We start from the raw sequence: 25312 nt of genomic DNA on the forward strand, positions 1-25312 counted from the left end.
CCACCCCCCACCCACCCCGGTTTTGGGGGCCGCGGTGGTTTTGCTCCAACGCCCGCCCCGTTTGCAGCGTTTGCACCCCGAGCGGGGGATTTGAAGGGGGTCGCTCCCCGCTCTCCCCGCCGCACAGAGCTGCGCGCCCCCTGCCCTGCCCCGTGACGTCACGCCCCTCCCCGACGTCACCCCGGCGCGGCACGCGGCGGGTTAACGCTCCTCCCGCCCGGCGGCGGCGCTGCCGGAAGGGGCGGGGCGGAGGCGGCGGCACTTCCGGGAGCGGCGCGGGGCGGCGGGGGACCATGAGCTGGTGAGTGCAGGACCCCCGGGCCCGGCCGCGCCGTGCCCCGCTCCGCCCTGCCCCGCCGCCACGGGGCCCCCGGCCACGGCTGGGGCTCGCCGCCACCCCGCGGCCCGACACGGCGAGGCCTGCTGCGGTGCTCGGCCCGCCAGGCCTCGGCTCCTCATCGCGGCCGCCGCCGGGGCTGGCGGCCTGGGGGGCCTCTGGTGCTGGCTCGGAGGGGTCCCCCGGGGCTGGCGGCCTGGGGAGCCCTCCCGGGGCAGGCCCTGAGGGGATCCCCGGTCGTGCTGGCCCTGAGGGGGGTCCCCCAGTGCTGGTCCGGCAGAGGTCCCGCAGTTCTGGTTCTGAGGGGATCTACGGAGCTGGTGGCCTGGGCGATCCCGTCCCCCCCCCGCGCTGGCCCTGAGGGGTGTCGTGTATCCCCTCCCCCCCCCCCCCCGCGCTGGCCCTGAGGGGTGTCGTGTATCCCCTCCCCCCCCCCCAGCGCTGGCCCTGAGGGGTGTCGTGTCCATCCCCCCCCCAGCGCTGGCCCTGAGGGGTGTCGTGTCCATCCCCCCCCCAGCGCTGGCCCTGAGGGGTGTCGTGTCCATCCCCCCCCCAGCGCTGGCCCTGAGGGGTGTCGTGTCCATCCCCCCCCCAGCGCTGGCCCTGAGGGGTGTCGTGTCCATCCCCCCCCCAGCGCTGGCCCTGAGGGGTGTCGTGTCCATCCCCCCCCCAGCGCTGGCCCTGAGGGGTGTCGTGTCCATCCCCCCCCCAGCGCTGGCCCTGAGGGGTGTCGTGTCCCCCCCCCCCCCAGCGCTGGCCCTGAGGGGTGTCGTGTGTGTCCCCCCCCCAGCGCTGGCCCTGAGGGGTGTCTCCCCTGGGCTGGTGGCCTGGGGAGCCCTCCCGGGGCAAGCCCTGAGTGGTCCCCGGAGCTGGCGGCCTGGGGTCTCCCCAGTGCTGGCCCTGAGGGGGTCCCGCTTGGGCTGGTGGCCTGGGGGGTCTCTCCAGGGCTGGCCCGGCAGGGGTCTGTGGTGCTGGTTCTGAGGGGGTCTATGAGGATAGTGGCCTGGAGTGTCCCCCCTGGGGCTGGCCCTGAGAAGGTCCCTGGGGCTAGAGGCCTGGGGCTGGCGGCCTGGGGGGGTCTCCCCCAGAACTGGCCCTGAGAGGGGTCCCTGGCACTGGCCCAGTGGGGTTGTCAGTGTAGCTGCCTTGAAACTGTGTCTGTGGGCATGCATATGGTATATGGGTTCTGATGGATGTGCCCCTGGAAAGCCCCTTGTCTGTGCCCCCCAGCAGCAGCTGCCTGTCCCTCCTGAGGCCACAGCGGGCCTGGCCCCCTTCCTGGGTAAGGGGGAGCACAGGCCGAGCCCCTTGGCCCCCCCAACCCCCCCACCTCCCCACAGCAGGGCTCGCCACCCCATGCCCAGGCACTGCTGTGGGGAGACAGGGGGGTCCCCAAAAATCCCCAGCAGCTCTGTGAGTCTGGAACGCTGTAAACTCACCTTCAACTCTATTAAAAAAAGCTTTTGCCATTAAAAAAAAAAAAAATAAAAATCCCACGTGTGTTTGAATCAGACATGTGAAGGGCTCAGTTCGGCTACCACGGTGCGTTTGGCATGCTGCTTCTGCGCATCTCCCCGCCACTTCTTTAAACTAATTATAGCAGAATTTAATCTTGGCTGCTGCGTGTGATTTCTCATCCTGGGTAGCGATTTAGAGCCAGTGCCATCATGAGAGGTGAAGGATGGGATGGTTAAAGGAGAAAAAGGCCCTTGCCTGGCCCTCTCAGGTTGAGTTTGTCAGGGCAGGCACATGGTGAAAAGTGAAGATTTTTTTGTTTGGGCTGGGAGTGGGGGAAGTCGTGGTCTGGAAACATACTTTGAGAATATAATGATGCACACGCAGGTACCTATTAAAATGGGGCCTTTTGGTTAAAAATACACACTTATTCACTGGGTTCATTTTTGTTCCGCTTTACTCATCTTGGAGCAGCCATGATTATAGGCGGCGTCAGTTAACGAGGGTCTCGCAGCCGCCTTTTGCCCAGGCTGCCCTCCTGAGCTCTGTGGGTAGCATGGCCTGGGGGCTGCGTTTAGCAAGCTCTGGCTGGTGGAAGACACCTGCTCCGCTTTCCTGGTCTGGGAGGAGCTCCAGAGTTGAAAACGTAAGAGAGAAATATTCCCTTCACACGATGGATGTGGAATAATTGGGGTGCAGAGCGGCACTGCTTCCCCTCTGTGCTTTCCAGTGTCCAGCCAGCCGTGCTGTTCCCCAGGGACCTCGCCTGGGGACTGTAGCTTATGGTGCCTGGTGGCTTCCCTACAATACACGTGGCTTTTGCTGAGAAATCGGGTGTTTTCGCCTTTTGCTGGGGAGGAATAAAAGGTCATTGCTGGAAGGAGGGGGACACTCGGGACTCCACTGCAATCTGAGTCTCCTCTTTCTTCTCCAGCAGCGTCAGTCCTTTGGTGTGTCGTGGCTCTGCTTACGCGCGAACGCGAGGGGCTCGGACCCCGCCAGGCTTCAGCAGCGTGTCAGAGGCACAATCGCTCTCAGTTTGGCCTCGCTGGCCGGCCGGCCCTGCCAACCCTCCTGGCAGATAATTCCCGCAGCCACCCGCCCTGGATGAATCGCCCCATTCATGGGGGGGGCCCGGAGTTCAGCGCCCGGCTGGCAGGGCCGGGCTTGGCGTGACGTCCACTTCGCCGACGCAGTGAGGGGTTACGCTCCCGCCGGCAGCGGTAACAAATGCCGGCGTGCGTGCTGGGGAGGGGGAACCGATTGTGCTGGGGTCATGCCCTGCTCCTCAAATGTCAGAGGAAAACATGTCCGGCCGCAATGCCGCAGCTCTGCCGGCCCCGATGCCGCTGCTCTGCTGGCCCCACGGAGGGAGCGAGCTTTGTCCCAGCCCGGCGAGGCGGGAGGCTGCTTTGTGCGGCACAGTGTGTTTGCTTAGTTTGCACGTGCATCTCTCTCCGGCAACGGGCACCGTTAGACCCAGAGCAGCATTGATTAAAACCTCTTTTTTTGCAGGGGTCGGCTGTTGCAGCTGATCAAGCGGATGGAGCTTCATCCTCAGCTCTGTCCTGCAGGTCACGCTGAGGAAGCAGCACGTAACTCTGCCTCCAGTTTTGCTTCTGCAGATTTGTTACCTTAATTAATTTTTTTCCAAAGGCCTGTGAGAAATCCCAGCAGCTGGAAGGGCAAAGAAGCTGTTTGCAAGCGGGATGGTTGATGCCTTGTTGAATTGCGTGTGGTTAATCCTTTGCTTTCCCTCGCTCTTTGCGAGTGCTTGGTGGGTTGGGGGTTTCTGCGCTGCATCGGGACTGGGAACAGCAGTGCCCGATGTACTAACACAGGAAAACTTTGCTCCAGAGAGTACAGAGTAACCTGCTGGTGACAGAGGCTGGGTTAAACCCCCAAATTCCTGACTCCTGCACCTAGGCAACTAGGCAGTGCTGTCTTTCTAGGCTAAGCTTTATTTAGAGCAGGAGTAGGCTTGTTTTGGGAAACAGCCTTGCATGGACAGATGAGATGTTTTCTAAATCTTGGCAGAGCTTGGTGGCTTCCTTCAGGCATTTGCACTGTGGATTGGGGTCTGTTGAACGCATTCATAGTCCCCTCTTCCTCACCGCTCACCTGTGGCCTTGTGTTTTGGAGAAGGGAGGGGAAAATACGCCAGCAACTACCTTGGCAGTCACTCGCTTTTAAAAAATAAAAAGAGAAACAGAGCTTTTCCTATATCATCACCCTCAATTGCCACAAGCATCTCATTTGTGGCCACCTAAAGGATTTTATTAAGGTTCGTGGAACCCTGTAAAGCCAAATTTTGTTGCAGCTCATAACCAGACTCCCAAATACCTCCTCTTTTGGTTTCCCAGCTCCTACAGGTGATTTTGCAAACGGGAAGGGGGTTTTAGTAGCGTGACAGCTCAATATCTGAATGCTGCCTCTCGGCACCGCTGCAACAGCTGGTATTTACTGGGAGAAAAAATATGTTAAGCAAATGTTGACAGTGAGGCAGTGCGAAGCACGTGTTTTCATGTTGCAGTGCAGCGTATTATTGGTCTGCAAGGGGGTTGCCGTTGCCGGACTGCTAAACCATATGCCTCTTGGCAGGGAGCTCTTGCTAAGTGGACTAAGGAGCTGGCATCGATTTGAAGTCGGGAGTGGAAATGTGTGGTTATGCGATATTTTACTCCCCAGATCTTTACCAGACGCAATCTAAAGTTAAGGTGAATGTGTTCTCTGAAATATTTGGGGATGGAGGTGAAGAAGAGGAGCTGTCTGCCTGGGAAAGGGTGGTTGAATGGGTGGATTTACGCCTGCTAGCAAGGGGAGAGGAGAGCGCGGGGAGGTGGCAGGCATAGCCGGGTTGTAGCGTAAGAGTGTTGGTTATTCATTTTGGTTTCCATGTTTTGGAGCTGCGCTGTGGCCACGTTGGGCAGGTGCGATGCAAACACAGACCAAGGCGCTGTTTTCTTTCCAGTGAATCAATATTGATGTTTTTCGGCGCTCAAATCGCAGTCCTGTTGTGGTCAATGGCAACGCTCCCCCTTCTCTCCGGGTTTCAACGATACCAGGATTTGGAGATTGAGCACGGGATAAAATTAGATTGGATGAAGCAACTGGATACCAAAGCGGTGAGCGAGGTCCGCGCAGCTCCCAAACACCTCCCTGCACGGCGCTGCCGCGTGTAGCGCCTGTGCAAGGCGGTTTGCGCATCCCAGAGGTGGTATCGCGGTGAAACCGACACGCTGGCGTGCCCTCGGCAAAGCGGGCAGCGCCGGCACATCAGCTCACCGCGGCATCTTGCGGGGTGGAGCAGCTGGCAAGAGTCACGCGCCGCGTCCTCCACCATGGTGGGAGATCGCAGCGCCTGGTGTGGTCCTTGGAGTGCCATTAGCGCGTGGCTATTTCTTAATTACTATTTTTTCCACCTTCTTTGTACAGGTAGCTAAAAAACAGTATTATAGTTGAGCCACAACCGTGTTTCACAACCATGCTTAAAATGGATATTTTTGTAGCATAGTCAGGGCCTAAAACAGCCTTGCAAAATTCTGCTCGCCCACGCGCCTGGCGTGAGTAATTTTCTTTTGATGGGTGAGTAAAATATCATTATTTTTTTCATGCTCATCTTGGAATGGGTGGGAGAGTAGATTCTGACATTATTTTTGATTTGCTTAACATTGACACCGTGCTTGGCTCTGTGCAAGATGCAGAGGTACAAGCAGCCCCTGCTCCGAAGAGCTCGCCGTCGGCAGGCGCACCTCTCCGCTGCCGAAGTTGAGGAAGGCGCCTCGTTTTGCTGGGCTGACCCAAACCAACGTGAAATGGATGCTGACATCTTTTTTTCCTTCTCCCCTGCTGCAAGGGCTGACCCTGACATCCGTTTGTGGCTTAATGCCTATGAGTTTGTAGGGATGGGGTTGAATTGCAGGTGGGAGCGCACACCTGCGGGGATGGATGTGTGTATTTCCGAGGGACCGTATCCCCACGTCGCTCCTCTCCCTGCCTCTCACCACCCCGTGACCTCCCCTCTCGTCTCCACCAAAGAGAAAACCCAAACCAGATTTTGGCGCAGAGTCTCCCTCGACATAAGCTGTTTGTGATCCGTTTGAATAATTTTTTCCTTTTTTTGCCTTCGCGCTGTGTTTGGAGCGGTTGCTATGAGTTCCTACGAGGCGGGGGGAGTGGGGTGGGACGGTGCATGCAGTTTCCATGGACACGATGTAGTACATTGAGGCATCCGGAGCGATGCTTGAGATTAATGTCTAACCCGTGTCTGCCTTCGTGCCTTTCTCACGTGGGCAGGGCTGGGATCCCCACTGCGCCGAGGGCTCGCTCTGGGGCAGCCCGCATGGCCACGGATTTGCAGCTTTTGGTGGTTTTTGTAGGAAGCCCAAAGTTGTGAGACCTGTGGTGTGAGTGCCCCGGGTTGGTTTTCTTGGCGTGCATGTGCACAGCACCACGTGCCCTGCCAGCCTTCGCCGCTTTTCCTCTCCTCGCGCCCTGTGCAGGCTGCGTTCAGCACTTGTTGGGACTTAAGAACACTAATGAGATAATTACTCCTGCTTCAGCAGCTACTGATGATGGTCGCAGCTGCCCTTGAACTTGCAGGGTTCTCTGACTTTCCCACATCACAGAAAGTTCCTTCCCTAACACCGATGTCTTGTAGTGATGCTTACCTTAGTGCAGAAGGCATGGGGAGGAGGTGGCCAGCACGGAGATCCTTGCTCAAACTCACTTGATAATGGCAATGAGAAAGTGAAAGTTATCTCCACATTCGCATCCTTCCTCGGATGTTTCCGACCTTCCTGTTGATGTTTGCAGGAGCGCTTTGATCTCTCCTGGATAGCAGTTAGTCCCATGAACGGGCAGGTCTCCTGGCTGCAATTACACCTCGACCCGGAGTCCTCTTCCAGAGCAGGAGCTCAGAAAACCCCAGATGAGGGGAAGGGCCTCTGGCTGTCACAGGGGGAGTTTCTGGGGTAGCTCAGGGCCAGTTTTCGGCTTCACGGAGGATCAAGTGTAAATGGGTGGTTTAGCAGAAGCCCTCGGCATGCCGCATGCCAAAATCTTTGGGACGACTGGCCTTGGTGGGTTGGGGTCACCCCTCGCCGCGCAGGAGGCTGGGTATCGTCCTCCTGGCTGCATGCAGAGAGAGGTTTCTTTCCGGTGAAAGAATTGGGATTTTTGGTGGAAATTCAAAAAGTGAAAAGCTCTGGCAGAAATCCAGGCAGCACTGGCTTGCTGGCGCTTGGGGTTTCGATGAGAGGGAGAGAGAGAAGAAAAAAGAAAAAAAAAGCCCTGAAACTTTCCACGGGAAGCGGGCACTTTTCACAAAACATGGGTTTAGTTGACAGTCTGACGGTGGTGGTACCGATAAAAACTGGTTGTTACCACTGGTTCATACCACAGCAAGACCTGCGGGCCCCTGGCAAAAGCCGTGGCAGAAATACTGATTTTGGTGGTGCGCGGTTGCCAGAGACTTGGCGTCGTTTTTCCTAAGTGTCTGGGTAATTAACCTCCAAAACACGACGCGAGCGAGCACATCGCCCCGACGTTGGTTCTCCCTGCCCCTTCCCTCACCTGCTGCTTGTCCACCCTCTGTCCACCCTTCTTCTCTCCCCAGCCCCTGGTTTTGGGGGGGCTTATCAGCTGTGGGTGAAAATGCTGCGTGTTTATCCCTTGCTTATCTGCAAGGGGTCTTCTGGGGCCTGATTAGGGGTTGCAGAGCGATGTTTGGATGAAAGGTGCCACAGGGGAGAGGGTCACATCCACCACCCCTTATTTATCTGATCGCCAGCTGGGCTCCCCAGCCTCCCCGCCGCCTGCTCCGGGCCAGGGCTGGTGCCGAGGTTTGATGTCCTGCTCGGTCCAATGCAGCAAAAGGACCATCGCCTCCCTGAATTAGCAATGATTTAGTCTGATTCACGCTGGCAATTCCTGCGTGCCTTCGTTTCAGGGGACTGGCGGAGAGTGGGAGGGGGAGCTACATGTTTTAAACTCCAGCTCCCTGCAGACCTCATTGAGCTGTATTCCCCCCCTGCCTGCGAGGTTTGTTTGCAACTCTCCTGTGCATCCAGAGGAGAATTAGCTGCTTTGGTGTGTGGCCCTGGGTTTGCACATGGAAAAGCCAAGTAAATATATGACATTGCTGGGGAAACTTCAGAGAAAATTAGCCACAGCTTCTCCCACCTTCCCCTCCCTGGGGTTCCTGAGCATCCCCGAGTAGAAGCTTGCAGGATTCTCTCCACCCACACTTTTTTTCCTACTTTAAGCTCTTCCCACCCCCTCCCTGCAGTGCTTCGCCCTCCTCCCTCCCAGCTGAACCCCACTGCTTTCCCAAAGTCCTGGTGACCTCCCTGGGGGGGTTGCTGGCCTGGGCCAGGGGCCAGGATGCTCCCCAGCCCTGTGGCGCAGGGGGGGACCGGGGTGGGAAGGCTCTGGCTGTGACTCAGCTCGCTCGCGCTCTTCAGGAACAGGATTTCAAGGGATTTCACACCCCAAACACAACCCCAGCTTTCTCTCGCTCAGCAGAAATGAGATATCAGAAAAATGTACCGATTCTGGTTTTCCTTTGGTCTACATAGACCCGTGCTCAGCTCTTGACGTAACGATGATAACCATGCCAGGCTGGTAATCCGTGGCAGTAAAACTGACCCATCTCTTTCCCGTTTCTTTGCGTGACGCCTGTTGTACATTTCCTAAACAGAATAAAACACCCAGCGGCTCTTAATTTTTAAGCATATGGTTGTAACGCGCTGTGTTGTCCCCCTGTTTTGCAGGCTGGGACGGCGACTCACGGAGAGGCAAAAAGTCTGAGTGCCAGCAGCAGCTTGCTGTTGTGTTTTGAGACATGGGGTGGATCTGTTTGTTTTAAAAGCTAAGATACAGATCTTTTTTTTCTTTCCTACAGCTTTTGTTCCTTCTTATGCATCCCATATTAAAAGGCAAAGATTCAGCAACCAGGAGGAAGATTATCTCAAATTGTAAAATAGAAAAAAGAAAAAAAAGAAAAAGTAATTGGTGAATAAACTTTACTTGTGTGGGGTTATTTTTAAGAGGTTTTACCGAGACAGACATAATTAGCCAACTGGCATCACGATGCTAATAGAGATATTTACTGCTTCAAAGTGTATTTGCAGTGTTGTGAAGCGCTCCAGTGACTTTCTTTTGTTCTGGAAGAAAGTAGCTGGGGTTTGGTGGTGTTTTTTTTTTTTCCTTCCCCTCTGGGGTGCAGGGAGCCCCTGTCCTCCCTGCTGCCTTTCCCTCAGCTGTTGCCAGCGCTGCCAGCTCAGTGGTACCCAACCGATGCCGATTCACTACTACTGGTTCCCCACTACCAGAATTACCTCGCTGTAACCCAGCTTGCCAGCAGACAGGGATTGGGATTGCTTCTCTAAATAACCCGTATTGGCCAGGCAAGGGAGAAGGGAAGGTTGTATGCAGGTAATGCTTTAATCACCCTTTTAATTGTGCTTTCCCGCTAGGAACCAGCCCAGCTCCAACTTGAACCCTGCACTTGCTGCCGTGCTCCTGGAGATTGCCCAGCAGCCGCCAGGGCTCGTCGGGCAAACTGGTTTTTCTTGGGATAACTGGCTCCCCTGGGTAAAGACCACATCTTTTTTTCCTCCTTCCACTGAGATAGGCTGATGCCATCACTTCCAAAAACATCGAGTGATGGCACCTGGCTGCAGATGGGACAGCTTGTGCCTGCGAGAGTAAGGGAGGCGCCTCATTTTAGTTTATATTTGACCCATGTAGGAAAACACAAAGAAAAAAAAAATCCTTATTTTTTTGCTTTCTTCCTGTAAGGCACCACACACCCAGTTATTGACAGGGTAATTATACACCAGACGAGTGTTTGTTTATAAAAGAAGTGTGATTCACGGCTGCCGGGCCTGCTGCAGGAGCTGGAAAGGGTTAACAACCTAAAATTATACTGGTCCCACTGGAGAACCATAAACAGGAAGTTCTCCAGAAAAACTTAAATTTAAACCTGGTGACTCAGGTTGGCTTGTGCTCCCTGAGCCGCTCGGGAGGTACACAGGGGTTGTAACCCCTGTTTATTACCGGTGGCTAATTACACTGTTGGTTTGAAAACAGCGGCAAAGATGGGCAGAAGCGATGCCGGGAGGGATCAGGTTGTTGGATAATCTTGGTTTTGGTTTGTCCGCATGGATGACGTGTCACTTGTCGTGAGCGCTTTCCCCCGTCGCGTGGCATTGCTCATAGCTGGGTTTTACAGCATGTTATGCTAATAAAAATATTTTCTGGGGTTCCAGTTGTCTGGTCGAGCAGTGTTGTAGCAGCACTGGTGGGGAGGAACTTCTAAGTAAAGCTGGTGAGAAGCTAACGGAGAACCAGGCATGTGTGCGCTGCCCGGCGGTGAGAAAAGCCAGCCTGGGGGGCAGCGTGACCGGTGGCCAAGCCAGAGTCCTAAAACACGTCTTATTAGCTTAGACTTTTGGTAGCAGCGTGAGAATTTGGACTGGTCCAGAAGGGGACTCGGGCACCTTCCCAAGAAGCGCCTGGGGTGGATTTGGGATGGGATGCTGATGCTGCCAAGCCTCAGGCATGCTCTAGTTGAGGCATCTCTGTGAAAAGATACTTGCGTTTCACGACGAGACCAATTTTTGCTTTTTAGTTAAAACAGCATGATGCAGAAAACGTTGAGAGATTTTGGATGAGACGCTTTAACCAAGCAGCACCTCTTTAACTTAATCAAATACACTGAAAACAGCAATTGAATTCCTGGATTTTCATTATACTGATAGGTGAAAGAAATTCAATTATTTTCAGGAGGGCTGCGTGGCTGTAACCATCTGACCCAGCCATCTTTACATGTGTTGTGTAATTTATTTTGAGTACTCTTCACCTTTGAGCTAGCTCGCATGGGGAAAAATCATTCAGGTAACCCAGATTTTACTAGCAACCATATTAAAGATTTTAAGAATGAAGGCTGTTCTGCTGGCAGGTGAGCTGCTCCTACAGCTGTTGTATCAGAGAAATCCTTTGAAGCAGCTCACAGCTCCAGACACTTGCGTTGTTACTTTTTTTAATATCCTCTTTCTAAATATTTACAGGTTTGTTATTTTTGTGGGGTTTTTATTTTTTTTTTCTTCCCTCCCCTTCAGATTTGGTTTTAAACATAGCAATGCTCTTCAGCAGTTCATTTTGCCCAGGAGTGCCTGGAGCATCCCTTGCATTTATTTGCCTTCCCGGGGTGGTGGGAGGGTGGGGAAAGGGATGTGCTGCAGCCGGCGACGGAGGTGCTGACCTCGCGGGAGACACTGGCTCTCGGAGGGGGAGCATGCTGCACGGAAAGGGGTGCTGTGGCCCCGGGAAGAAGCCCTGCTCACCCCAAACCCCATCACCGAGGACGAGACGTGCGGGGCTGGGCTGCTTGAGGCCAGCATCGCTTGCTTACACCTTCCCTCTTCTCTCTTTTCCAGGATACCGTTCAAGATCGGGCAGCCCAAGAAACAGATTGTACCCAAGACAGTGAGTAAACCAGTTCCCCCTTTTTAGATCCAGCCTTTGATCATGTGGCTGATGAGTCAAGCCGGCACTTTGACTCGTCCCATTTTGCGAGCGTGTGCGCGCGCGTGGGAGGGAGATGTGAGCGAGCAGAACCTGTTGCCGCGTGTGACCAGCGCTTGGTTCCTCGTGCGAGGAGTGAGGGGGAGCCCCAACCAGGGAGAGTATTTTGGTTTGGGATCTGTTTCTTTTTTTTTTTTTTTTTTTTTTTTCTTTTTTTTTTGGGGGGGGGGGGGGAGTGGGGTGAGGGGAAGAGCTCTTTTGGTCTGGCACAGTTTTCCTCGGAGATGGCTGAACGGGCTTCCTTCCTTCCTTCCTTCTTTCAGCAATGGCTTGTTTGTTCATCCTTTCTGAGCAGATGGAGGAGGAGGAGTGGTTCAGATCGCTGAATATAACTGTTTCCAAAGAAAGGCTTATAAGCTGAGATGCTTAGTGCTCGGGCGTGAATTAATTTGTGCTGCACAGCATTTGCTTTAAAAGCAAATTAAAAAAGCATTTTGTATTCTCATGTATTTGAGACTCCTATCCCAAGTGCTGTTGCTTGCAGCTGGCTGTGGTATTTTCCTTTCTTAAGCAGATTGTCTTTGCATTTGTCCTGTGCAAAAAAAGCTGTGGGACCTCACAGTAGCTGTCCCTGAAAACTAACCTGCATACCTGCTCTAAAATAAGAGCCCCGACAGCGAGCACGGTGGAGACCTTGTCTTTATAACGGCATTGGTGACCTAATCCCTTGAACAGACTAACATCTCTGATCCTTCCTCTCTGGGACACTCATCACGGCTAATTCCTCAGGATGCGTGGGCATTTGTGTTTACAGGGCAGTTTCTCCTTGGGACATGACATTTTCCCCTGGAGGCAGAGGGCTAATTCTGCCACTCCCTTGATGGCTTGATTGTCATATTTTATTTTAAAGGATTTGGTAGTTGTCTGCTGTCATAGAGCAGCAATTTTCTGTAACAGCTCCAAACTGTCAGTATAAAATTTAAGCCAGGCAGGCGATGAAGGCAAGGGCTGATAAAATTCCTCAATGGTTTTTGCATCTCTTCAGCTGCCCTTTTTCCAGGGGCTGATGACCTGCTGCCGTCTGCGGTCCCCCGGGGGAGGCAGCCCCCCAGCCTCAGGTCTTCACACCTCTTCCAGTTCATTTCAGGAGCCCCCACGTTGCCTCTCTTCATGGGATTTTGCCTCCTGTCCACTTTCCTGGTGTTTCCAACACCGATGTCCTTCCAGGCTGTCACAAGAACCAACTGCTCTGCAGCTTTGGGTGTCTTGGCCGGCTTTCTTGGTCGTCTCCATCCCACCCATTCTCACATCTGAGCTGACTATATTTTTTTCCTCTTGCCAGCGCTTGCTGGTTTCCCTCTGCTTCTGCTGTGTTTGCTGTTGCAAGGGGTTTGTCGGAGAGACCTTGTTCCCCTGTGCCGTGCTCCATTGCTGCTGAAATCAGCCGTCCCTGAGCTGCAGCAGGAGCTCGGGCTCCATGCAGATGAATGGTTGCACCTCTGAGAGCTTGCCTTCCCCTGAGCTGCTGGAATGTGCTGTTCTGAGGCAGTTGGCAGGCATTGCTTATATATATATATATATATATGTGTGTGTGTGTGTGTGTGTGTATTAAATAGAACAGCTCAGAATATCCAGCAGGCAGAGGTTCATTCAGCAGCATGAGTGTTTCCAGGCCTTTTCCCTTTCCTTCCTTCCTTCCTTCCCTATCTTCCTCAGCTCCCCCAAGAAGAACATCAAGTTTTTTTTGTCAACGACTCGGTAGCTCAGAGTTGGATGCCGCTTTTTAAATGGCTTCCACTTGCCTTGTGTTAACGATGGCGATACTCTCCAGGCAGGCAGCAGATACGTGGAAAGCAGAAAACAGGAAGCCCAAAGCTTTGCAACCTCACAGTAAGTGTAAAGTGCAGCTCTTCAAAGAAGAACAAACGACAGGAAACCACGGATCTCCCCTGGGAGCAAGGCGTTCAGCGTCGTGGTGTGGAAGTGATGGGGACTGCTTTGTAGCTTTAGCGAGCTCGAGGCCCCTAACTTTACCTCCCAGTTGCAGGCTGAGGCGCTCCATCTGTGCGGGCTTTTGGGAACAGCGGTAGCAGCCAAGGTCTGTGATATTCCAGATGTTGGGCTCTGGAGCCCGCTGCAGGAAGTGGGAAGGTGTGGCATCTCCAGGGCTGCATCCCAAGCCGATCAGAAGGGAAGTGGTTGTGGGTAGAGGATCTCCCACTCACAGAGATTGGACCACAAAAGAGGAGGGGGGGGGGTTGGAGAGAAAAAAAAAGCGCATTTGTTCGGATCTAACTTTGGCTCTCCGTGAGGCATGTAACTGGAGCGCAGGAGAGGGGAGAATCCCGTAGCTCGCCAGCGAGCCTTTTTTCTTTTCTTGATGAAACGATGCTGGGGCTGGTGTCAAATCTAGGGCGGCAGCAGTACTGAAGAGCAATTTGTCCAGGCTGCAGTGGGAATTAGTCATGACTCCCTATGCCCACTCGCTGCTGAGCCTTTGAAGCAGGGCAGTGTCAGCCGCAGTTTAGCTCTTCAGGTAGAAGGAAACCCCCGTAGAAAATATTGGCTGGTGAACTGAAGTGATCTCCCACCCCCCAGACGTGCCTCTGCTTTGTTTCCACCTTAACCTGGGCAAATCCAATTCCAGACAGCATAATCTCTCCCCTGAAAAGAGCAGCTGTCACCGGGCTTGCCGAGAGGCCAGGAGCCGGGTGGGAGGATCTAATGCTCAGAGAGGACCTGCTGTCAGCGGAGCCACAGAGGACACAGTAATACAGCCCAATTAAACTAATGCCCAGTGATAGGAGTTAAACCTGTTAGAATTATATCTCTCTGCAGAATGTTTATTGCTCAAATCTGATGCAGTGATGAAGCCTCTTCTGGCGGAGATGTTCTTCTCCCCCCCAGGACAACTTCGGTACGAGCAGAGGTTATGCTGGAACCAGAGCTATAGTTGTCTTCCAAGCTCTCTTGCAGCTCCAGCTTGCTGAAGTTCATCTGCATCACCCCGAGGTTGTACCCTGCTCTTCACCGGGGCTTGGGTTATCTGAGCCGGCAGGTAGCGGGGAAGAAGAGCCAGCCGTGCATCCCCATGGAGCATGGAGCCAAGTCAACAGCTGGGGGAGTCAGCCAGCCCTTGGGATGGGGCAACCCAGTGCACAACCCCTTCTCATCACCCAGGTTTTACCCCTTCCCTCCCTCCCCCAGCTGCACGCTGGCCTGGGCTGACTCAGATGGCTCTCGCCTTCCTCCTCCTTGCTGGCTAACCTTGGGTGAGTCAGCTTGGCAGGGAGCGCAGACCTGAGCTGTGGGCCCGCACACCTGCCAAGCCTCCCTTCCTTGACTCATCCCAGCAGCTCTGCCTTCCCCAGGGATGTCGGATGGAGGAGCTCCATGAGCAGGAGGATTCCACTGCAGCTGCCGGCCGTCAGCACCTTTCCATTAGGCTCCACCAGTGAGCTGGAAATCCCAGAATAATGGAGTAAATGTCACAGAAGTGGTGGGGTGAACTCAAGTGACACCAGCTAAATCATTTTTTACTCATTTGCGTGCTCTTCCTTCCATCTTTAGCAGGATGTAACTGGTCTCTGTGGCTCAGAGGTGCATCCTTTTTCATTTTCAGCATGCCACCCAAGCAGCCTTTCTCGGAAGCTTTCTCACGAGGTGGGGATTTGGAGAGCTTGCTGGGTGGTGAAGGCCCAGATACACCGGCACTCCGTGGCGCAGGAGCTCTGCTGTCAGACGCAGAGCGAATATTCACCCACATTGCTTGCCTCCAATTCTCCTCTTGCTTGATGGGATGGCAAAAGCTCAGCAGAAGTTCCAGGTTATAGCACAATTTTTGGCCTAATTGTATGGGTTTCTTTTTTTTTTTTTTTTTTTTTTTTTTTTTGGAGAGGAGGGAGGAGGAAGCATAAGCTTTCCTCTTTTTCCCAAGACCCACGAAGAAGCTGAGACCACTGGAACATGTAAAAATCAGCTAGTCCTCCTCCTCCAGGAAAAGAAATTAACCTCAGGGGAATAAGAAGGTTCATCACAGTTCCTTATTTCCATCTCTTTGTAGTATTGGCTTTGGTCTTGCTTTGTTGCCTTGTAACCATGGTGTCGATTATGATATTGCCCTTAAAGCAGGAGGGATGTTATCGCAGGTGGAAGGCCCGGTGTTTGCAAACAAAAATAACTGGGTGAAAAAGAAGAACGTCGTTTTATTTCAATGCTTTTAAGAACTCATCGTTCTTTATGTAGATTTAAGTAAAAACCCAGAGATGAGCGATCTTGCATTAACTAGCCCGTATGCCTAGAAGAAAAAGCGTTCAGTACAGAAACTCGTTTTGATTTGGGGTTTTCAGAAAGAGGCTGCAGAGAAGTGGGATTATTTTAATATTACGGAAACTTCCCTTCAGGATATTGTAATTTTCTTGCCTGTACTTCTTGTTCTCGTTACTCTTAACGTGATAATCCAATCCATAGCCTTTTGCCGTAAGTGTCGGGTATGTGTGGCCATTGATGATAGCTACCGGGAGCGGGAATTACTGTGTACTCTGCAAAATGTACTTGGCTTGCTGTCAGCTTGTCCTCCTTGCACGCCTCGGATCCGCCGATCGCTTGCTGCCTGCGAATCTGCACGGTGGGAGCACGTGAGAGCAGGTCTCGCCTGCCTCGTGCGTGGGGAGCCCTGCTCCTTGCTGCCTGCGTGGTACCGCTGGGCTCCTGCGATGCAAAGGAGAGCAGCGATGACTGGGAGGGCTACATCAGCCTGCAGACTGTGATGACTGGTAGCCAGTTGCTACTGGTGGGCGTGAAAAATAAGAGCAATCCTTGGGCAGCTGTCTCTGCATAGATGGCACTGGAGATGTGAGTCAGGCCGGGCAGCTGAAGTGCCGCCTTGTAGATTCACCTCGATCGTTTGTAGAAAGCACACAGGCAAACTGGGTTGGGTGTTTTCAGGGAAGCTTGGAAGCCCTGGAAAATTTTTTTGGGGGGTCACATCACCTGGAGGGTTGCAGGGGAGGAAGTTTTGCCGTCAGGCAGCGACGCCTTTTGCTCACCCCCGCTCATTGCACAGTAACGGGGGAATCTTAACAGCAAAACGCAAGGGGCCGATACTGTTAATTTTTGCAGGTGGTTTCATTTCGTGGCCAAAACCTTTGGTTCTTGGAGGAACTGATTGCTGAGCAGACACGAGGAAGAGCCTCCCAAACAGGGAGAGACTTCCCAACAGTCTCCTGCGGACAGGGCTGGAGCTCCGTGCCAGGGGAAGGATACCACCAGCCTTCAAAGGACATATTTTTGAGTCGTGCCTGACCCTCTCTGGTTTGCAACCAAAACAATTCACACATAAGGCATATAAATAGAGCGCAATACTCCCTGGTTATTTTAGCAGCCGGAACAGCCATAGAAACTGAGGGTGATTTTTACTACGTGCTGGTTACCTGACCTCCAGGCACCAGCTGCTGCGGATTTCTGCAGAACTGTGAACCAGGCAGAAGTCGTGTGAGCTGCCCCCACAGTGCTCCATGCCTGTTCTTCAGCGACCATTTTTAGCAGCACAAAAGGGAGCTGGAGCTGGGTGGAGGTTTTTCATCAGCAGGGAGAGCCAGCATGCATCCCCCGGATGGTGGGAGCTGATGGTGTGGACAGCTGTCCGTTGGGGATGGGGCACGCTTGCTGCGCCGGGCACCGGCTGCCTTCAGATCGGGCTGGTCGTGTCACTGTGTAGTTCAAGTCTATCTGAAAGCAGAGACCAGAAAGATATTTAAAAAAGGAGGTTTCAAGAAAACTGGGATTACTGGGCTCCGTCTTAAAATACTGGTCTTTTAATAGCAGTTTTGATTGAAAAGCAAGTGTCTTTATTAAGTGTTCTGGTTTCACATAACACTGTTACATCAAGCCTGGGTTTGAAATCCCGAGGACAGCATGAAGATTTGGAACAAACCTTTGGATCCTTCTAGTCCTGGCTGCTTGCAACACTTAGCATTTCCTTAATAGTGGAGTAGCTTGACAACAGAAATGAACCCAGTTTTGATCCCATGACAACAAAAGCGCATGTATTTACTCTTGGCTGGTCAATTGAAATCCATTTGCTTATTTGGTCGACGAGGTGTGGAATGAATGTTTAAGCGTGTGTTAAAACAGTCAGCATGGAAAGAAAGTTCCTTAAAATATCTTGTATCGCTGGAGATTTGCTGCCAGATAGCAAGTAGGAGGAAGCAGTCATTGATGTAGCACCAAGAGAAGGTTGTTCTTGAGCTCTGCGCTCTTCGCCAGCGCAGGTTTCTCCTCCCTTGGCGAGGTGTCGCAGTCCACTCGGACCGCTGCTCCAGCTGAAGGATTTCATCGGAGGGAACTGTTGCAGGGAGAAGGAGCCTATGGAGGGGGCAAATAATACGGAGACCGGAGGGCTCAGCAATGGCTTGAGGGGGCTGCGGGGAGGAGAACCATCCTGCTGAGGGATGGGGAAGGAGAGAGCGGCTGGGTGGGGGTCTGGCAGCCAGCCACGGGCAGAGCCACCGCAGGGCACCTCTGCGGCGTGCTGCTGGAGGAGAAGCGGCTCCTCTCAGCTCCTGGGACGATCATGCCTCGGGAAGGGAAAGCGGGCTCGTCCCCTGCCAGCACCGAGCTGACTGTGGGCGCCTGTGTCGGTGCGTGCTAAGTTGCGATCTCTCTGCTTTTAAGGCATTCCCATTTACTCCGTCAGCTTCCAATTCATGTGCTGGAGCACATCCTTGGAATGAGCTGACGCAGTTGGTGGCACTGTCTTTTGCTCTAAGAGAGTCTGGAGGAAAAAAAAAAAAAACAAAACCAACCAAGATTTCATTTACTTTTGAAGTGTAACTCCCATTATGCTTCCCAGGGTTCACGTAGGCATTTCCCGAGGACAGGTTTCCCTGCCCAGGTCGTTGCCACTCCAGGCTCTGCTGCGGTACCTTTGAGCTGATTTCCATCTCGTCTTTCCGCAGGTGGAGAGGGACTTTGAAAGGGAATATGGAAAGCTTCAGCAGTAAGTATCAACCACACCGGTAAAACAGGAACAGTAGCATACTTCTCTGTTGTGCCCTCTCATTGCATCTTCCCAGGAAATTTTAGCCAGTTATGCTCTTCCCAGCAAATCACTCACTGCCCTGTAATTTCTAATTCTTCAGAGTTTCCCTGGTGGCTGGGTGTTCAAAGGTGGCCTAAGAAGTATTTGCAGTGGGGTTGAGGTTTGCAGATTATGGCAACTCTGAAGTAAAAAGTGTAAAACTGCTAGAAAACTGTGGGGTCACCGAACAGCTCAACACCTCTGAGGACAAATATTGGTTTTACCATACTGACTGTGTCACATAAGCTCACACTTATCATCTGGAAGCATTTGGCTTTACCATTTGTGGCAAGTGTGAGGACTTAAGGAAATATGTGACTTTGAATAAGAGATCACCAACTTGAAAAAGTTGAAAACCATCTGAAAACAACCAGAAAAGGTTGAGCAGCACTGAACTTCATAGAGCCTTGCCTGGATATTTTTAACTCACAACAGAAGCCAGCATATTCAGCCCGTAAATGATTTGTTGCACGTATGATACACTTCAGTTTGTTTCTTTCCAAGATTCAGACTTTGCCTTGTTCTCCCATCTTTCAGATTGGAAGATCAGACCAAAAAACTTCAGAAGGATATGAAGAAAAGCACAGATGCAGACTTGGGTATGTGACTGTAGGATACATAGACTGTGAACTTGGCCACAAAGAGATGAAGTGACTTTCTCAAGATCACATGAGTAATCTGTGACAAGTCTGGAAAACAAATCTAGATCTCAGTCCCACTCAGTTTGCTTAGTTACAAGGCCATCTGCATGAGGGCTGCCGAGCAGTATCTCAACCAAGGGAACAGAAAGTATGTTACGGGCTTGGTCCCTGTCTCTTGAGCGGCGGCTTGCTGTGTGGCCTTGGACAAGTCACTTTCTTTTCTTTGCCTCGGTTTCTGCAGCTGAAAAATAGGAGCAATTATGCCAGTTCTCACGTTAGACAGGCAGGAGCAGTATCCAGCTGAGCCTATTGTGTCGAGCATAGTCACCTACTTCAGTCAAAGGCATCTTACGCTGGCTGAAGCCAAAGGAAGGTGGGACGAGGCTTTGGGGGGTCTGCAGAGCACCACGTAGGCATCGCTGCGTGTGTTTTGCGTCCGAACTGCTGACCTAGCAGCTCTCATTCAGGAATAACCCTGCTTCTTCCCTCGGTGGCTGCTTGCTTTGGCTTGACCTCGTGGCAGTGGGCGATGTAGGAAGCAATAAACAAGTCATCTCTGCGTGTACCGCCGCAGCTGCCCGCTGCTGCCTGCACGGCAGGCTTTTAAACCAAGATGGGAGAGAGGAGATGGAGCAGTCTGGTGGAGGGCAGCTGGGAGAAGTGGATTCGGTGGATGCCGGTTATTAAACCGAGCAGGGCAGCCTGCAGAAACATGCAGCAAAGAGCTGTTTTAAACACAGATGGTTTTTCTCAGCATGTGGTTTGGAGTAGTCCCTATTTGTACCGGGCCCCCACAGCTCCGGAGCCAAGGCAGATGCACCAGCGCAAACAGGTGTGGGCTGGACTGGTCCAACACTCATCTCGTGGGAGCTGGGTTCGCAGAGGGGCAGGGGAGTGGGATGGAGCCCCACTGGCTGCTTTGCCAGCGAGGGGCTGGCAAACGCTGGGCTTCCCATGATACAGACCTTCACCTGGGTGTATGTGTGTGTGCGCGCTCGGATATTGCCAGACGTAAACATGGATCCCAGCTCCTGCCCGCGCGCTCCCACCCTTCCCAGCACGGTGCTGGCACGTACGTGTGCTTGCACAGGGCGAGTGGTGGGAAAGGCACCAGTAACCAGCGCTTGCCAGGACTCCTTTCCAGGGTGAAAATTGCCCTTTCTGGGGACTCTGGTCATTGTCAGGGATCCTTGGTAAGTTTTTCCTTGTTAAGGATTCCCCTCCCCTCCCTTGCAGTGGGCGTTGTTTATATGGAGCATTTCAAGTCCCAGAGGAGCTGTGGGAGGACTTTCTTTTTCCGTTCTGCTACATGGCAGAGTCACAAATGAGCCTTGGCCAGATCCAGTAAGATCTGATTTCTCATTTAAAGGCATGAAATCATGAGTGTAAGGGAAGATTTTGAATGTGGCGTGGTGAGGGATGGGTGAAGGCAAAGGAGGTAGATCTGATCGAGTGCTGAGGACTGCTTTCCTCACCTGGCAGTGCCCTTTGCCACGAGGAGATGGCCGTGCTCGCTCAGCCAACACCTGGCCCCCGTATCCGATGAGGATGGCAGCGCAGCAGCGTTGTTGTGTCCTCCTGCGCGTCTTTATTTCTTCCAGTGTACCTCTGTGCCGAGGGGGCTGCTTACTCGCTGCCTGCAAACACTCCCTAGCAAACTGGACCTGGTGGCTTGAGTCTCCACCTTCTGCCAAAAAAGACTCGGAACGAGACCGATTCCTCCGTCTGGACGAAAATGTTCCTGTGAGGCTCGGCCGCTGCTCTGCCAGCTGCAGCAGCGTGGCTGGGAACAGGGTATGGGTTATTAGCAGCACTCTCTGTACTGTGGCTGAAGGTCGTTAACCTCCTTCCCCACCCTCTTTCCAAACAAAACAGGATCTTGAGAAGCAGGAGGATGTTCTTTAATCGGAGAGAAAAGCTTTTCTTTTGAAATGAGGCGCAGGTAACCCACTGGATCACCGTTGGCTCTAGAGAGCCAAACTGTTCTCCACTACTTGTGTATCGCGATTCAAACAAGCAGTGCCTCTCTAAAAGTGCCTCCTTTAATTGCAGTCGCGTCTCACGTGCTTCATGAGCAAAGCACCTTAACAGACCCTCCCGAAGCCCACCCTGAGGGGCAGGCGATGCTTTCCTCTCCCATCCCATGTCAGCAGTGTGCCTGTTGAGTTTGGATTGAAGAGGTGGCACCCGGAGATGCCCTCCAGGGGTCCCGGCTCCCCGCACAGCAGTGGGGACACACAGCCCCCCACGGCTGCTTTTTCGGAGCCGTACAGGTGAGGTCAGTGGTGCAGGGGAACTCTCTGGCCCAAAATCTGGCCGAATGTGCCTGACCCCCCCCGCCCCCGCCGGGTTCTGGCCTCCCGGTGTGACCCCGGTGCTCACAGCAGCTCCCCTCGCTACAGAACGCTTACAGTTCTCTCCCGATGAAGGGAAACTAATTTTTCTTCCAGCTGAAGGAGTTCTGCCATTCTTAACTCCGTCCCGTTTTGGCACAAATCCTTCCTCAGATGTGGTCACACATATGGATTATATCCCATCTGTTTAAAGGTTTAAATGCCTAAACCCTTAATGTTTGGATAATAGACGGATACGGTAGCTTTGTTATTCTGTAGTCAGCATCTCGTTCTGCATTGAGCTTCCCAGCTATTTAGCTTCTGAGCTCTCTGTATAATTGTGTGTAACCTTTAAATCAGAATGTTTAACCCCTTGATTTATGATCTTAAGCCCCATTATTCAGATGACTTTAACTTTTACTATCTGAATGAGTACAGTAGGAGTCTTTCCAAAGCTCATCTGTAGCACGGCTCAAGCATCTGGCTTTCTGATCTTAAACTGGAATAACTTCCAGCAACAGTGCTGACGAAAAAGAACATTTTTTTTTTTTTTTTAGTACCCGTGACTTCTTTTTTCTCCTTTATTCCCATTTATATTGATGCTTGCTTTTTTATAAATCTTTTTTTCCGTTCTGTACCTTAGCTATTTTCTTGCTCTTTTTTAGCAGTCCTGTCATAGGGATTTAATTTTCGCTTTGAAGACAAAGTGTTTGGATAGGAAGAGAGATGTCTGATGGAAAACAAGCAGAAGTGCTCAGCGAGGGAGGAACTGAAGCCCGTGAGAGTGTGACGTCGTGTTTCTGGACTTCTTGTGGCAGTCTCAGGGTCTGAAGAGGCTTCAGCCTTTACATTTTCCCCTGGCTTGTGGGGTTCATCTCCACGGGCAGAAAAAGTGCTTAGCCAGCTTGTGTCCCTGCTTCTTGTGTAGTGCCTATTTTGAGATTGAAAGAGAAACCTCGTCTTCTAGTCCTGTCAGTCTGGTCCTTTTCCACCAGCACTAAATCCACTTCAAATATATATTTTTGTGAAGCCATTTGAAAGACTTAATGGACTGTGATTTTTTTTTTCCTCCTTGTGGAAGAGCTGTAGTGGGACTGAGAGTGACACTTAATAGTCTGTCAAGAAAAGACGTATAAAAATCCCATCTACATTTTTTTTAAGAGAACAGTGCTTTTGTTAGTCTGGTATTATTTCTGGCAACATCACAAGCCATACATCAGAGTGGTTCAGACTTAACAGATAAAAACAGTTCTCTGTGAATGAATTGATGGCTCTTCCTTTCTTTTCACTCAACTACCAGTGAATATCTTCCTGGAAAGTTGTGCTAAACCCCCTGCCTTGGTGGCTGAAGTCCCTGATTTTTGCCCTTTGTAGATGCAGGTGCCCACCCGGGGTTGTGTGGCTGTCCCACCAGGCAGCCGCTGAGACGTGACCCTCTCTGCTTTCCTTTGCATGCTCCTGTTTCCCACAGCCATGTCCAAGTCGGCCGTCAAAATCTCTTCCGACCTGCTGTCTAACCCCCTGTGTGAGCAGGAGCCCGGCTTTCTGGAGATGGTCATGGCCTTCGACACAGCGATGAAGAGGATGGACTCTTTCAACCAGGAGAAGGTGAGTGTGGGTTTGGCTGAAGAAGGGGAGACCAGGGTGTCCTTCTCTTTTTGTCATCGTCTCCAAGATGCTTCCCACGTGAGTTTCTCTATAACCTTACTCTTCTTCTGACTCTGGTTGTACTGGGGATTTCAGCTCACCCCGAGCACATGGGATGAATTTTCTATTTTTCGGTTAAAGGGTGTTGTGGTTGAAGCTCCTGCCATCCTATGGTAGGCACCGTACAAATGTATCATTGTGCAAACGGGCTTTTTCAACAAGCCTGACATATAATCATTCCTTTTGCTTTCGACAGGTGAATCAGATCCAAAAGACAGTCATAGAGCCTTTGAAAAAGTAAGTACCAACATTGTCTTATGAGCCATATCGAGCGTTTGTCATAACTGTGTACTGCAGGGCTGTGTATCATGGAAAGAGTGGTTGTGGGGTTAGAAACCAACCCTTCTAAAGAGGTGATAGTTCACATCCCTGTGACAAAATCGCATCCTCCTTGCTTTACAGCTGGGGCATGGAAGGGTGGGATGGTCTGGCTGAGTCCATACTCCCATTCTGTGACAAGGGTGAAGCCCTTTTGTGTCTCACCCTGCCAGGTGCCTTTCTCCGGACTTTAAAGAACACCAGAGATGAGTAATGTGGAATGCATTAAAACCTTCAACTTCCCTCCATTCATGTGTTGGTTACTACCAACACATTGCTACAGCTGGAGAAAAATCGGCTGGGGAGCTCTGCTGCGGGCAGCAGGCACGGACAGTGCCATCCAGGCCAGGGTGGTGAGCGTTCGCTTGTTTGAACAAAAGCTTGCTTCCAGTGAAAGTTCTTTCACGTTTATAAATCATACATCCGTGCAGGAAAGAAAGAGACGTTGCAGAGCTGTCTTAGCTCCGCAGTGAGCAGGTGCGAAGTACGGGCAGAAAAAGACCCGTAACTGATAACTGACCCAGGATGGGATGTCTCAGGTTCTGGGGAAAGGCTTGCAAACCTCTGCGGGAAAAGCTTCAGACCACGCGTGGCCTGAAGGGTCAGCCTGGGGTGCACGTGGAGGGGAGCCCGCTGCTGAGTCACGCCGAGAGCCACCCTGTCACCAGGAGGGGAGGTTTGGAGCCGGACCTGGCTCTGAACTGTGCCCGTCCACAGATTGCACAGCTTGGAATGAAATCCTTAGCAGAGAGCGAGAGCTGGAGCTGTTGACAGTGCTGTTCTGGTAGCAGATTTCTGGTTCCCCCCCCCTCCCCGTTCCTTGCTAACTGGTGCCGTACGGTGCATCAGTACCAGTCATGCCTCGGCACCGCAGCAATTTTGTCCCCTGGGTCTCAACCTGGTGCAAGTCCCCTCCGTCTGCACCCTTCCCACCAGCATTAGCAGCCGTAACCAGTGTCGCAGGCTGTACCCCCGAAACATTTAAGGAGTGCTTCAGTTGCGATACCAAATGCCTTCTGAAATCCTGAGATTTGCTGTTTTCTTACAAGAACAGAGCAAGCGAGCGAAAATAAAATAAAATTACTTTAATATGACAGTAAGTGTTGCAAATTGCTGAATAACAATTTTAGTTTAGGTTTGACACAGGGTGGTTTGGGTTTTTTTAAGTTGTTGTTTTCTGCCCAAATCTGAAAGTAAAATCTCATATACCGCTTAGCACATGAGGTTACAGTGTGTTTCTGTTCGGGGGATGTTTGGTGACTCAAGTTTCACCTTGGTCATCTATCTACAACCAGAAATTCTTGATTATTTAGGGAAAAAAAAAAAAAAAAAAAGAGAGAGAAAGAAAAAGAAAGAAAGAAAGAAAGAAAAAAATCCCAGGCTTGTTCTGTGGAATTGTGTTGCTTATTATCTAGATTGTCCTCATGAAAGATACATTAACTTTTTCTTCCAGCATTCTGTTAAAATTGGAAGAAGGGCTTGTGTCTCTGAAATCTTCGTGGTGGTTTTTTTCCTCCCCAACTTGTGCTAGTTGATGAAGGATAATACCTTTCCCGGCAAACCCTGCTTCGTGTTTTAAACCCCGGGCAGTGTATGGGGCTGTTAATTTGAGATCATAAAACCATTTCCACTTTGCTGATGCTTTATTCTGCATTCGTGCAGCGTTTGGCTCAGGGTGCTCTAGATGCTGCTGTAGCACGAATGGTGCAGAAGGGGAAAGTCCCCCTTTCCTCTTGCTTCAGGTTGGAGGCAGCTGGGCAAGATCCCGTTGTATTATTCCTGCCGTAGGGAAATATTGGGGGAATAGTGGAGTCTTACAGGACACAGGGGCCGTTGGTTTGTTCCTCCCTGGTGCAGGTGCGGTGCCCGGGAGCACTTTCGCCAAGAGGTTTCAGCTCACAAGGTGTAA

General features: G+C 52.1%; 1 protein-coding gene across 4 annotated transcripts in view; it reads left to right on the forward strand.

Moving 5' to 3' along the window:
- Nucleotides 1-142: 142 nt before the first annotated feature.
- The window catches only part of BIN3 (bridging integrator 3), a 41025-nt gene continuing 15855 nt past the window's right edge, over nt 143-25312 (forward strand). The window contains exons 1-6 of one of the 4 annotated variants that reach the window (XM_080370400.1): nt 143-301; nt 11236-11284; nt 18283-18323; nt 18942-19003; nt 22850-22986; nt 23282-23322. In XM_080370400.1, coding sequence (XP_080226526.1) covers nt 294-301; nt 11236-11284; nt 18283-18323; nt 18942-19003; nt 22850-22986; nt 23282-23322 — 338 coding nt within the window. In that variant the 5' untranslated portion in view covers nt 143-293. Of the gene's footprint in view, nt 302-9270; nt 9389-11235; nt 11285-18282; nt 18324-18941; nt 19004-22849; nt 22987-23281; nt 23323-25312 lie in introns of those variants that run through there. The other 3 variants (XM_080370401.1, XM_080370399.1, XM_080370402.1) reach the window with 3 other exon arrangements.

Source organism: Falco punctatus, assembly GCF_963210335.1.
Source record: "Falco punctatus genome assembly, chromosome: 20".
NCBI lineage: Eukaryota > Metazoa > Chordata > Aves > Falconiformes > Falconidae > Falco > Falco punctatus.